Here is a 13,853-nt window from a genome sequence, read left to right as displayed (position 1 = left end):
ATGATGATATCAACAACCAACTTCTACTTGGATTCAACAGTTTGTCTCTGAGAAAAGTAGTTCTTTATGTAATGAGAGTGATCCTCTTTGCTTCTTAGGGTAATAAATGTCATGTATTATCCTGTTCGTCTGTAAATTGTCTATCTCATCCTAGATGATATTGCGTAAAAGCTGTTCCTTAATACGCCCCGTAAATTGCAAGACAAAAACCTGTGTGGAACTAGGACGGTGCACTTGGTGTCTCAATTATCTGGTTTCTAGAGTCAATACTATCGCGTAATCCAGTTTTCTTCGGTAAGACATTACGTCGGGACATAGTGAAGGTGTAGTGCGATCCATAATCCCTGGTAATTAGAAGAGTCTCGTTGTAATTGGTGTCGTGATTCGCACTGTGTTCCCTATTTCCCAATTAGGTTCTGGTTCTGAGGGTTACCGGAGCGTGGAGCTGGTGACGCCTCGAGCCGTCCAGCTCTCCAACGGCTCCCTGTACATCGCCCGGGCCGAGCCTGACCACGCTGGCACCTACGTCTGCCGCGCTGAGAACTCCGTCACCCACCTCACCTCCACCATCAACGTCGCTGTCAACTGTGAGTACCGGTAGGGCTAGCCAGCCAGCTTCCTCCTCCTCCTCCTCCCTCCCTCCCGAGTCTTTTGGTGCCATGGTAGAAGACTAGGAGGACCTTGGCTGATGATAGTGTAGAATATATAGACTGGGATGACGTGTTATGGAAGTGGGGTGAGGTGGTATAACGTGCTTTTATCGTCCCTCCTGCAGCGGCGCCGTACTTCACCGGCAGCAGGACCTCCGTGGACGTGCGGGCTGGAGAGTCGGCACTGCTGGAGTGCCGCGTGAGGGGCGACCCGCCCTCTCACCGTCACCTGGGCTCTCCGAGGATCCTCCCTCCACCATTCCCCAAGGTCAGTCCTCCCGTACCAGTTTCCCCTCCCTCTCTGTTCCTCCGCCAGGCGAGTCCTCCTCGATTTCCAGTCCCCTCACCCTCCACCAGGCGAGTATTCCTCAGCTTCCAGCCCCTCACCCTACACCTCCTCAGCTTCACTCCTCACCACTCTATACGAGGCGAGTCCCCAGCTCCAGTCCCCCTTTAAATCTTCCTTTAGATAAGTTTCTTTCCATCATTTACTGTGAGTCAGCCAACTACATCTGTGTGTTTTTACCCATCGTTCTTATCATACTTGATCTCCACCACTCCCCGAGGCGGGGGTTTGCTCCACCACTCACAGGCGAGCTCTCCTCCTCCACAATCCTCGGTGAGTCTTTCTCCGCCACTCTTCAGGGGAGTCTGCCCTCATCAGTCCATGAAGTAAGTTTGCCTTTACAGGGGGAGTCTACCGTCACTCCTTCCCAGGTGGAAATGGCTCCATTACTCCTCAGGGTAAGTCCTGCCTCCCACCACTCCCTCCACACCTGAGGGTTTCTCCACCTCCAATTTCAGTGATGATTTACCTCCGGCATTCCGCAGTGTGCCTACCTCCACCATTCTCTAAGATGAACTTCTTTCCAACTGCCTCAGGGGAGTCCTCCTCCACCATACGTGGGTGATTTCACTAAATCCCCAAGGGAGTCCGCTTCCACTGTTCCACCATGAGTTCCTCCACAACTTCCCCTGGTTTATCGGCCCCATCATTCCATACGGTGAACTCCCTTACCATTGGAGTCTTCCCTCCATCCGTCCTCCAACAGATAGCCCTCCAACACTCCTCCGAATGAGTCTACATCTACTATTTCCCCATGTAAACCCAACGTACTATCTCAAGGTAGTCTCCTCACCCTACACCTCCCGCTGCTTCCTCAATAACCATTCCCCTTGAGTGAGTCCTATACTCCATCACTGCCTAACAGGTGAGTCTTTCTCATCACTTGTGAGTCTGTTTGGCCCAAGTGAGTCAGGCTTTACCAGGTGAGGGTTTTTTTGCCCCCCAATTTTCCCTATATAGACCCTTGTTCACTGGTTCCCAAGCTGAGTTCTGCAATGTGTACGTATAGGAGTCGTCCTTTACCACTTCCCCAGATGAGTCGGCCTCCTCTGCTTTCACCAGGTCGGCCTTCATCAGTATCCTAAGGGTTTGCCTCCGCTACTACATCCCTTTGGGCAGTTTACCTCCTCCGGTATCCTAAAAACCCTCTAGAGCAGTTTACCTCCTCCATTCTCCTAAAAATTCTCCAAAGCAGTCTACCTTCTCTTGTATCCTCAAAAACCATCTAGAGTAGTTTACCCTTAAAAACTCATTTAAAAATCCTCTAGAGACTCTAGATAAAGACTGTGCTCCCAGTTCATTCCAGACTGGGCATCTAGAAGAATTAGAATCATTCTTATCAATAATCTTACGTCAATTCTTATGAGGGGGTTTACATGCACGACACGAATTTTATCCAGGTGTGATCATCACAGGTAAACCTGAGTTAGTAAAGCTTAACATGAACACTTTGACCTTCAGGACATACATTATAACTTCACCTGACATGACCCCAGAGGAACTCTAGCGTTTCACATGACCCCAGCGGACACTTTCGCATCTGGTATGACCTGCAGAGGCACATCAACATCTGATATGGCTCCCTGAGACACATCAACACCTTATACGACCCCAGAGGACACTAAGGCCTCACCATAACACTACAGGCATCTCGTGATGCTCGCCTTTAAGATATAGCACCTTAAGACTGCCTCCTAGAGGCACATCAGAACTCGCCCTAATCCTTACAGACACACTACATTATCTCTCCAGGTTTATCACTTCCTGGTATAGCCCCTTTCGGACACTACCTACACACGCAACCGACGTGATCCCACACAATTACATTATTACGAGATGTAATCCATGAGAGGAGGCCAGAGTGCATCAACGGCCTCTACAGATTAACCATCATCACGTAAAGACTGGATTCTTTAGGTTGCCGCGTAACCTTGAAAGGATCCAGTGGTCTGTTGCTGTCTGATTCCCTTCGTTTGTAACATGATTCCCCAGGGGCTTCTGCTGAAGATGACATGATCCCTTGGGATTACAGTAGCAAGTAACATGATCCCACAGGTACGCCAGCGCATGAGACATGACCCTCCTAAGTGTACAGTAGCATGGAACACGATCTCACTGGAACACCAACCAATTCATGACATGATCTCAGGTGCGGGAGCTAGTAATATAAGTCCCAAAGGTTCTCCTAGTACCTGGGTGGTACCTGTCGCTACTAACCTAGTCTGGCACCTCCGGCAGGTACTCGGAGAAGGCGTCGGTGGAGCCAGGGGGAGAGACGGTGGCCAAACTGGAGGTGAGCGCCGCGATACAGACGGACGCTGGGGCCTACACCTGCACAGCCCATAATACCTACGGGAGGAACTCTCGCACCGTCAGGCTCAACGTCCACGGTGAGTTCTGCCTCCTCCCCTCGTCCAGTTTTCTGTCAGCGGAATAGAAAATGTAATACCTCACCTGGGAGAGCATTGAGTTACAGGACGTCAGTGTAATCATATTTTATGGGGGAGGGAGGGGGAGAGTTTTTAGAACTCGTGGGGCCTTATCATCTCTCATGTGTGTTGTGTGTGTGTGTGTGTGTGTGTGTGTGTGTGTCTTCACGCAAAACCAGGGCCTCCACTCCGTCGTGATGACGGCATGAACTAATGGTTTTAATATGCCTGAAGTTGTCTCATATACACTAACGCACCGAGGAAGATGCTCGCAGTGTCTTGTGACAATCCTTGAGGGCCGATAGGCACACCTCTTCGTTCCAGAGCTTAGGGGTAATAGGGTAATGGGATGGATGTTCGTACCCATTTGCATTTGTAATCACCCCACGACCAATTTCATTGAAATAACTCTGGTGTGTCGCCCGGGAGCTTTCTGAAAGCTCCTGCGACCCAAGGCTGCGCTACTTCCAGTAGTAGAAGTGTAGACTACTTAGGAGTGAGAGGTTCTTTGACGTAATTGTACTCCCAGTGATACAGGCTCGCCAAAGCTGATTTCTTTTTTTTTTTCGTACGCGGTGTCATCTCTTGCAGGCTGAGCCCGGTAACACCTGTTGGTGCTTATGTGCCGGACAGTGAGGAGAGGGAGGGGAAAAAAATAGATGCATTTCAGGGAAAGCTGAGTGGATGCCTTACCAGTTGTGGTGTAAGTGATCGAATCATAATGCTAGGGGATCTGAATGTAAGGGTGGGATTATGTGGAGATTGAGGGCACTGTCCAGGAGCATCTGGGCGTCGTGTATATGAATCGGTCAAGCTGAATCATGCAGCGGTCTGTGAGGCTTGTCTGTAAATGGTTAACTCTAATGTTGGTATGTTTTCACATAACAGTTAGGGATTGGTTGTTTGCAAATGGAGCAGCCAGGTGAGCTGTGGGAAATATGATATTGTTAGCTTGAGAAAGACGAAAAAGAGTACTGACGGAGGAGTGGCATGTGTACCCGTTAACACCTGTTTTGTCTCTTAACTGTGACAGAGCCGCCGTCAGCGCCCCGCGGGCTGCGAGTCGTGGGTGAGGGGTCGCGAGCCGTGCGGGTATCTTGGACCGCGCCCGACCCACCGCCGGAGTCTTACGTGGTGCAGTTTCGACGCTCCCTGGAGGGCTGGGGCGAGGCGCGGGAGGTCTCGGTGAAGGCAGGAGGCATCTCGGCCGGCGTGGAAGTGTCGCCACTCATGCCCGCCACAGACTACGTGGTGCGTGTGGTAGCTGTCAATCACCTGGGTAGATCGCCGCCGTCTGAGGACCTGCGACTCACCACCTCAGCGGAGAAACCCGGAGCGCCGCCCAGGGACTTGAGGGCGGAGGCGACGGGGCCTCGGGAAGTACGGGTGTCGTGGCGACCCCCTCCGCAGGACCGGGCCCACGGCACTATCTTGGGCTACTACCTCGGCTACGCCCCCGTCGTCCGCCAGGCTGGGTAAGTCCTCAACGTTTTCGCTCTGGCATAGGCCGGGTGCACCAGGTTTGTCCCTATCATGTGATGAATTAGTAAAGTGCTGGTACTCCACCTGCTCTATGTAGGTACAGGGTCATCCAGTGGACAAATGAACAGAAATAATGTATGCCTATGTAGCAGGATAAGGGGTCCGTTCCTGGGAGTAGTGAAGTATAACTCCTGTCAACCTGTGTGGGTAGAGGGACCTCATATCTGTTCATCCTTCCTCTGGTTACTAGACAGATGGGCGCCAACTTGGGTGAGGGTTAAAGCACCACAGCTGTGACAGGCTTAGCCAGCTGACAGATGGTGGATTGAATCGAGATTCTCGGGAATGAGTCTATCCGGGGGACATAACACTCACTGACAGGCATAATGAGCCTCACAGGAGTGGCCATGTCTGGGGATATGGCTCTCACTGACAGGCCTCATTAGCTTGCCAGACGTGGCCACATCTGGGGACATGGCCCTCACTGACAGGCCTAATGACCCACTATGGGCTGATGAACACCAATAGCAGCTTCAGTATGTAGTGTAACTCTTGGCACTCGTGGCTTCAGGACTGTTGGGACTCCCCAGTACAACTTCACCACGGTGGAGAACTCGGAGGGCGTCAGGAGCGGGCCCGAGGGTGAGGGTGTATGGACGGTGAACGTGGAAGCGCTGGAGCCACACAAGGACTACCATGTGGTGGTGCAGGCCTTCAACACCGAGGGAGCCGGACCGCTCAGTCCACCAGCAGCCGTCACTACGAGGGAGGACGGTGAGTTCGCCTCAGTTTCTACATCTTTGCTCCTACAGTGAGGGCAAGAGATCCCTTACCAAGATACTTCTTCGATCATTATCATTATCTTCCTTAGATAACATAGGTTAGGCCAGGTATCCCCTCATGTGAATTAGCACTTTTACAGCCAGTAATAAAAGAATATCAACAACAAGGATTTGCATGTTACACTATGTCCACTTCATAGCGAAAATCCCCTCAAGAGAGAATCTAATGAAGTGGCAGCAACAGTTCACAATCAAGATACAGATCAATCAGTCAACAGTACTCCACCTGCTTATCCCTTACTGTTCCCTAGGTCGACTCGATCAATATGTCTGCCCCACACACACACACACTGTCATCTCTTCACTTCACGGTCTTACATGAGTCGTCCTTCGCTAATAGAATAGTCTCTCAACTGCCCTCCTCTCTAGCCCTGACTCTCTCCCCTGACGAACGAGTCTCATCATACAAATACAGTCTATGTTATTTACTTTACCTTCAATATGTCGACGCTCTGGTTTAGCCTCGGTGGTCCGCGTCTTTCTACCCAAGATTCGGAAAAAATTCTCTTCGCGCTCCACATCGTTCTAGTGGACTGAGTCCTCGTAGACCAAATCGTTTGTTGCCTTTCATCGGGAAGCCATTTCACTTTTGTGGTGGCAGGTTCGCCTCTGAGGCGTGAAATGTAGGTGCGGGCGACTTGCTTTTGATGAGATACTGAAACGTTCCTCAATACGTACTTGCCTGTGAAGTATAGTGACCGTACCTCAGTGGTTGAGATCAGAGCTCGGACGTCAAAACACACGCGGGAGTGGCTGAGGCATGAAATACAGGTCAAGCGGGAGTGCTCATTAAAGTGAATCTTCAGAATGAAGTTACTTGACCGTCTCCGCAAATTACGGCTGGGAAATGAACTCGCGCGTAAGACTTGACCAAAATATGCGGACGGGCGCTGGTCAGCCGACTCTGACCTGAGCGCTTTAGAGTCGTAGGAATAAGATCTGCTTTTGTACAGACGGAGTAACAAACAACGGGTCTCAAACGATGATTCTCCTCCTCTTTCCTATTCCCTCCGATTGCTTTCCACGAAGACCTGACCACTCCTCCGTCTTTCAGAAGTCTTCCCTGATACACCCTTTTCTCCATCTTACCATCTCTTCTTTTCTCTTTTTTTTTTCGGTAGCGCTATTCAGCCATCCAAACTTTGGCGAACTCTTCAACCTGTGTCTGTCCTGCAACATTTTACAACTTGACTCCTCCCACTTTCTGCAACGGGATCACCTCACCCGCATTTGCACTTGACATAGATTCCTTCACATTACGTGCTACTCCTTTGTCGAGTGCTCTACTATTCCTGCATTATCTGCATTATGTTTTGGCCATCTTTTCCGGCACAAACCATCATTGTATATATCAAACAAGTCCAACAGCAACAGAGTGCGCACTAGTCCTGCCCTAGATATAACGTAAAACTACTCACTCATTTAAGCACTATACACGTACTCATTTACCAGCTGTACTCACACATGTTGCTTTCTTTAAGTGTTTTTATCTGTACCATGCCAGAGGTAATCTCTGATGGAGTGACAGTCCCTCTGTTTAAACCTCTTTTCCATTTTGATATGTGTCGCCATGTTTTGATCTCCAGTTTGTGAGATGTCTCAGAGAGCTGCGTATGTCTCACTATTATCGTTACATAATGCTCACGTAATCGATTTTTGTTTGTCTTCAATGGAGGCGTATTAAAATGCAAGAATCATAACAGATATGTACTATTTTTCAGCCGAGACTGCACGAGCGACTGAATGTTTTCATCAAGGCCGTATCATTAAGGTTACATATATGTACATACCCTAGTCTTAAGTCAAGGTACCCATGGATGAACAGCTGGGTTGACTGTGGCCCGACTGCTGCATCCAGAATTTCGAACCTGTGCCGGCTTGACCCCGTGCGGCATTTTGAATGCGTCACTGTCAGCTACGCTAACCCGTACACTGCGATGTCCATATCTCTCAGCGTTCCTCTAACCTCATAGAGCTGTTTCTCTTCCCAGCTCATCATCCCACCCGCAAATTGTGTGGATAGAAACAGTATTCTCACGGTCTTTCTCACCTCGCGTCCATACCCAGCAGTAAGCTGTGTTTAAGCTCCATCTTTGTGAGGTTCTTACTCCAGAGATAACATCCGGTAGAAGCTATGATCCTTCCTCTTCCTGACCAACTCACCAGCGCTCCCTCACCTCACCTGCATATCCCGTAGGCTGGAGCCACGCGCTGCGTCACACGTCGGTTATATAAGGCGATCAGTAACACCGACGTAAGACCAGTTGGTGCCTACGTCAGGGAAGCGACCCAAAAGCAAAAAGAAAAAAAAATGACGTGGCAGAGGCTTGAGGAATTAAACAACGAAGCCACGAACTGTAGATGTGTTCTGGACCTCGAAAGGAGAATTAATGTTGAACACATTTGGTTACCTGCAGAACGTCAAAGATGTGAGAGACGTTTACACACACACACACACACACACACACACACACACAAGGGTATGTATATAAGTAAGTCACCAATGATACGTAGGTTTCAGTAAACCTGCATTGTACACCTGTGCAGTGTGTAGCTATCTTTTGTTTCTATCTTTTGCAACTCAACTACACCTTTCCCCTCTCCGATCCCTTCCCTTCCCACCCCTAAGCACTCAATTTAGAAAAAGGAAAACAGAACTACTTACTTACTTTATATTTTATCCCTGGGGATAGGGGAGAAAGAATACTTCCCACGTATTCCCTGCGTGTCGTAGAAGGCGACTAAAAGGGGAGGGAGCGGGGGGCTGGAAATCCTCCCCTCTCGTTTTTTTTTTTTAGTTTTCCAAAAGAAGGAACAGAGAATTGGGCCAGGTGAGGGTATTCCCTCAAGGCCCAGTCCTCTGTTCTTAACGCTACCTCGCTAATGCGGGAAATGGCGAATAGTTTGAAAGAAAAAAAAAGAAAAGAACTACTTACCGAGCAGTCTCCCCTACACTCCTTCCACTTTGGTTTCGTAAAATTGGCTACACATTGTTTCATATTTCCGTTCCTCTTTATATTTTCCCTAACTAAACCACTTGGGTATTTTTCTCCGGTTTTTCTCCAGCTCTACATTTCGCTTCAGTTAGTCCCTACATGCTCTACATGACAATGCCAATCTTGATTGAAATCGAAGGGTTAACGATAGCTTCAATTATCTTCCTCAAACCTTCATTCTCTCCTGAGTCCTTATTCTAATATATATATATATATATATATATATATATATATATATATATATATATATGTTATCACACTGAACCACCATTCCAGAGCCAAACTCCTCTGATCCAGTTTACAGAACAGAATCATCTGCGTATATCAGCTGCTGTAACTCCCACCCTGCTCATTATGGTTCAGATGTAAACCTTTATATCGCTATCACTTCACTTTACTCTTACCTTACGTCGTGCTCCATCCGATGTAAGATAGAATGGTGACAATACGCAGCCCTGACTGATTTTCTCTCACCACTCTTCACCCTCGTATGCGCACTGTTGCTATGTAAAAGCAGATACAGCACTAATCACACTTTCCTGTGAACGCTGTACAAAGATTGGGAACTTCCCAGAGTTCTTTCTTCATTCACTTTCTTTCCGTTGAGAGTTTGTATGTGCGACGATCATATCCTCCACTGCACACATTCCGTTCATCTTTGACAACATCGTTATTTTGAGCGGTAACCTCATGGCATCTCTCTCTCTCTCTCTCTCTCTCTCTCTCTCTCTCTCTCTCTCTCTCTCTCTCTCTCTCTCTCTCTCTCTCTCTCTCTCTCTCTCTCTCTCTCTCTCTCTCTCTCTCTCTCTCTCTCTCTCTCTCTCTCTCTCTTCCATTTTTCCTACCTCAGCAAACTTCTATCTCCTCTTGTCACCTTAGCGCTCTAAATCAAAACTTCTATTCGCTTTATAGGGAGAACTATTTACGACAGCATGTAACATTAGAAATTCCAGCATCGCTATGTGATCTCATGGAATTGTGTATGGAGACGACCGCTCACATCACGGCTGCGCTACAGGAAATCGTAAGGAAACACGACCTGACAGAGTTGTCATATGTAACAATGCACGTTTTCCACGTTTCAGCAATCCACAGAAAATGTCTTTGTGCAGCTCTGTTATCAGACGCAAGGTTATCAGTATGATGACGCGTGTTCATGTTCCCCTCAGCGCCTGGAGGAACGCCGATGGACCTGCGGTGCGCGGGACTCTCCTGGGACAGCGTGCAGATCACCTGGGGTCCGCCAGAGAAACACCTGCATCACGGTGCCCTCAGAGGCTACAGGTACGTACGTCGCTCCCCTTGTGTCATTAATTTTAGTCTTTTTTTTTTCTTCTTCTTTTCTTCCTCTCCCTTTGCGTCATTGTCCCAGCTGGAGCATCACTTGCGTGGTGAGGCAGGATTTGCTCATACGGTCCCTTGATGCCCCGAACGGGATAGGTGTTTTGGTCGCTTCTACATAATTCGAACAAATCAAACGTGCGACCACCTACAGCAGCATGTCGCCCGAGGGAGAACGTTGCGTGCGACACGAACGTTGTCCTTCAGGGGACACGAACGTTGTCCTTCAGGGGACACAAACGTTGTCCTTTAGGGGACACGAACGTTGTCCTTCAGGGAACACGAACGTTGTCCTTCAGGGGACACGAACGTTGTCCTTTAGGAGACACAAACGTGGGCCTTCAGGGGACACGAACGTTGCCCTTCAGGGGATACGAACGTTGTCCTTCAGGGGCCACGAACGTTGTCCTTCAGGGGACACGAACGTTTTCCTTCAGGTAACACAAACGTGGTCCTTCAGGGGACACGAACGTTGTCCTTCAGGGGATACGAACGTTATTCTTCAAGGGACATGAACGTTGTCCTTCAGGGGACACGAACCTTGTCCTTCAGGGGACGCGACCATTGTCCTTCAGGGGACACGACCACTGTCCTTCAGGGGATACGAACGTTGCCCTTCAGGGGAAACGAACGTTGCCCTTCAGGGGACACGAACGTTGTCCTTCAGGGGGCCACGGCACTCCTGAAGGGTTACGTCTTTCCCGAACGAACATATTACCAAGGAAGGTACGCGTTACCTATGATGAAGACGTCCACCCTAAAGGCCTACTCCGCTCTTGAAGGGAGATGTTGCACCCTGAGAGGACTTTTCCCTCCTGAAGGGACGCGTTACTCCTGAATGAACACGAGAACGCTTAAAGAAGGACGCGTCTTTCTTGAAGCGAACTGCAACTCCTGAAGGTACACTTGCTCACAAGAGGAACACATCTCTTCTGAATAGACACATCGCTCCAGAAAGGACACGTTGATACCGAAGGAACACTTCGCTCCCGTTGGAGCGCATATCTCCTGCAGGAGAAACATCACTCCCGAAGGAACATGTTGCCTCAAAGGACACGCCACGTTTCCGAAACAAAGACCCCCTCCAGGGTTATAATAGCCGTCACATCAAGTGAAGAAACCTCAGGTCAAAGGACAAGCTCAGCGCTCCTGCAGGATCTGTTGTCTCCTGGATAAATCCACCTTCGGAACAACCCATCTTCCATCCACAATATGTGTCTTCAATGAAACTCTCGGTGCGCACTGGAAGTGGCACTGTACACCTGGGAAAACATTCTTTTTTTTTTTTTTATTCTAACCTGAAGAAGCACACGTCAGTTCTTAGAAAAGACTGCACTTCTGAAGGAAAACTGTGGCTTTGAAGTGCTCTCTCTCTCTCTCTCTCTCTCTCTCTCTCTCTCTCTCTCTCTCTCTCTCTCTCTCTCTCTCTCTCTCTCCCCACTGCTGAAGAACGAGTTCTTGCCTCGGTGGAAGCTTAATGATCGTCGATAACAAGCGTTGGACCTTCACCAGTCTTGTTCTTTGTTCTTCATGACATAGTCAGATGTGTATACACACTAAACCTGTTGCAAGCAGGCATGCGTCAGAACTGGTAAGGATATCTACCTACCCAGTCCAGCGATGGTTGTAATAATCATTCCGTTCATATTGAGGGAAATAATGATGTTGTGACACCTTGTTATGTTGTAGTTTAAACCCAGATCATTAGGTTACCCTACGACAGACATGTGCCTCTGGGAATATATATATATATATATATATATATATATATATATATATATATATATATATATATATAGATAGATAGATAGATAGATAGATAGATAGATAGATAGATAGTAGGGAGAGAGAGAGAGAGAGAGAGAGAGAGAGAGAGAGAGAGAGAGAGAGTTTTGCTTTCATAAGACACATCACATGTGACACATCGCAGTCTCAGACCCCTCATCCCAGCCCGCTGCTGTTGTGCACATATTGCCACCACACTCCCCAATTCCACCTCGGAAATAATGATAATAAAAGAGAAAAATGAGCAAACGAAGTTTTCGTCCTGATTCATTTTCGTGGTTAAAAGAGAGAGAGAAAAAAAAATAGAGGCCGAATTCCCAAAAGGCATGAAATTAGCATGCGTTTCTCTCTCTCTCTCTCTCTCTCTCTCTCTCTCTCTCTCTCTCTCTCTCTCTCTCTCTCTCTCTCTCTCTCTCTCTCTCTCTCTCTGTTGGGACATACAGATGAATACAGGTTCGAGAGACGAGGATTATAGTCCTTCAGTCCACTGACTATATAACCCAGTGGATAACTCTTGTCTTGACCCGGTGCCGTATCCACATACGGCATCGGGTCTGAATGATGCAACGAAACAGATGAGTTTCAAAATGATGATGATATATATATACACACACACCAGTTCGAACTTTCTGAAAAGCCTCGTTTTCGTGTTTCTATTTTCAGTTGTTTTAGTACCAGTAGAAATAGTAGTATTTTGGGGTGACGGACGGGTAGATGAATATGTCCTCTATTGATTCTGACGCTGAAATAACCATCCGTAATGAATTGTACGCAGGTTCGACGCAGTATAGAGGCAAAAGCACACACACACACACACACACACACACACACACACACACACACACAAAGTCCCTCTTACGTGGGCATTTTCCCTGTGTGAGGGACTGTGACTGAATAGTTAACGGACATTTGCAGCAAGCCGCCCAGTTGGGCCAAAAAGAATTCTTATATACATATTAAATCTTTTCCCCCCTCTGTCAGGTTTTGTGATACAATATGAAAGCAAATTGGTGGTAAGGTACGGTATGTCAAAAAGACGATTACATTCTTTTTCGTATATACGTATATAACATATTCTTAACTTTATGTACTTAAAAAGAAGTAAAGGGGAAAAGCACTGAAGTGTAAGTGGATGGCTCCCATGGCAGCGTCGCGTCATAGAGTTTCAGAGTGCCTCTGAGTGACGGAATACGAGGTCTAGGGAGTTACAGATATGACATTTGAGTGAGAGCACGAGTACATCAGCGAGTTCCAGAGTGTTCTTGAGTAAACCACACTTGATCATTGGTGGTTCCAGTGATCCTGGGTTACCACAGTAAACCCCAGACGCTCCGTAGTGCCGCTGAGTGAACTAGTTGATAAGGAAGAGAAAGATGTGATGATAAGAAGAGTATTGTTGAGAGAGAGCTAAAGAGGTTGTGCTGAAATGGTTTGGACATATAGAGAGGATGAGTGAGGAGAGAATATACTCTTCAGAAGTGTGGGCAAAAATGAGTGAAAGATGCTTTGAGTGACCAGGGCGTGAATATACTGGAGGGTGTAAGGCATGCCTGGGATAGATCGAATTAGAGTGATGTGGTATACAGGGAGCGACGTGCGGTCACTGGGCTGAAACATAGCATATGAAGTGATCAGGAGAAACCATTGGAAGATCCCTGAGGCGTGGCTGTCCCTGGTGTCTTGTGGACATGACAGTTAGAGAATGGATGTGTGCGCAAGCGAGGCCGTAGCTCTGTTTTCCACGACGCGAACTTGCTGAAACAGAAAACCGCAGTTAGGTTTGAGAAAAATGCCATGTAACCTATATGCTTTACGCATACGAGTAATCTTCAGGACAGAGCGTGTGGAGACAGAAATGATACTGAGTATAATTTTGTTTGGTGCTTTGTTGATGGCTTAAATTAAGGAAGAGTAAAGGGCAAAGACTGATTGACAGTTAGAGAACCACATCGTTTGACTTTCCAGCGCTGAAGAGAACCATG

General features: G+C 47.9%; 1 protein-coding gene across 1 annotated transcript in view; it reads left to right on the top strand.

Moving 5' to 3' along the window:
- LOC139749264 (cell adhesion molecule Dscam2-like) overlaps positions 1-13,853 on the top strand; it is a 468,747-nt gene that overhangs the window by 386,894 nt on the left and 68,000 nt on the right. Inside the window, 7 exon segments of the mRNA XM_071663001.1 lie at positions 414-587; positions 776-861; positions 863-918; positions 3,235-3,386; positions 4,459-4,900; positions 5,479-5,681; positions 9,915-10,029. Coding sequence (XP_071519102.1) covers positions 414-587; positions 776-861; positions 863-918; positions 3,235-3,386; positions 4,459-4,900; positions 5,479-5,681; positions 9,915-10,029 — 1,228 coding nt within the window.

This window comes from Panulirus ornatus, chromosome 6, assembly GCF_036320965.1.
Source record: "Panulirus ornatus isolate Po-2019 chromosome 6, ASM3632096v1, whole genome shotgun sequence".
Classification (NCBI taxonomy): Eukaryota; Metazoa; Arthropoda; class Malacostraca; order Decapoda; family Palinuridae; genus Panulirus; species Panulirus ornatus.
Note: the sequence above shows the minus strand (reverse complement) of the source record. Positions and strands in the feature narration are given on the sequence as shown.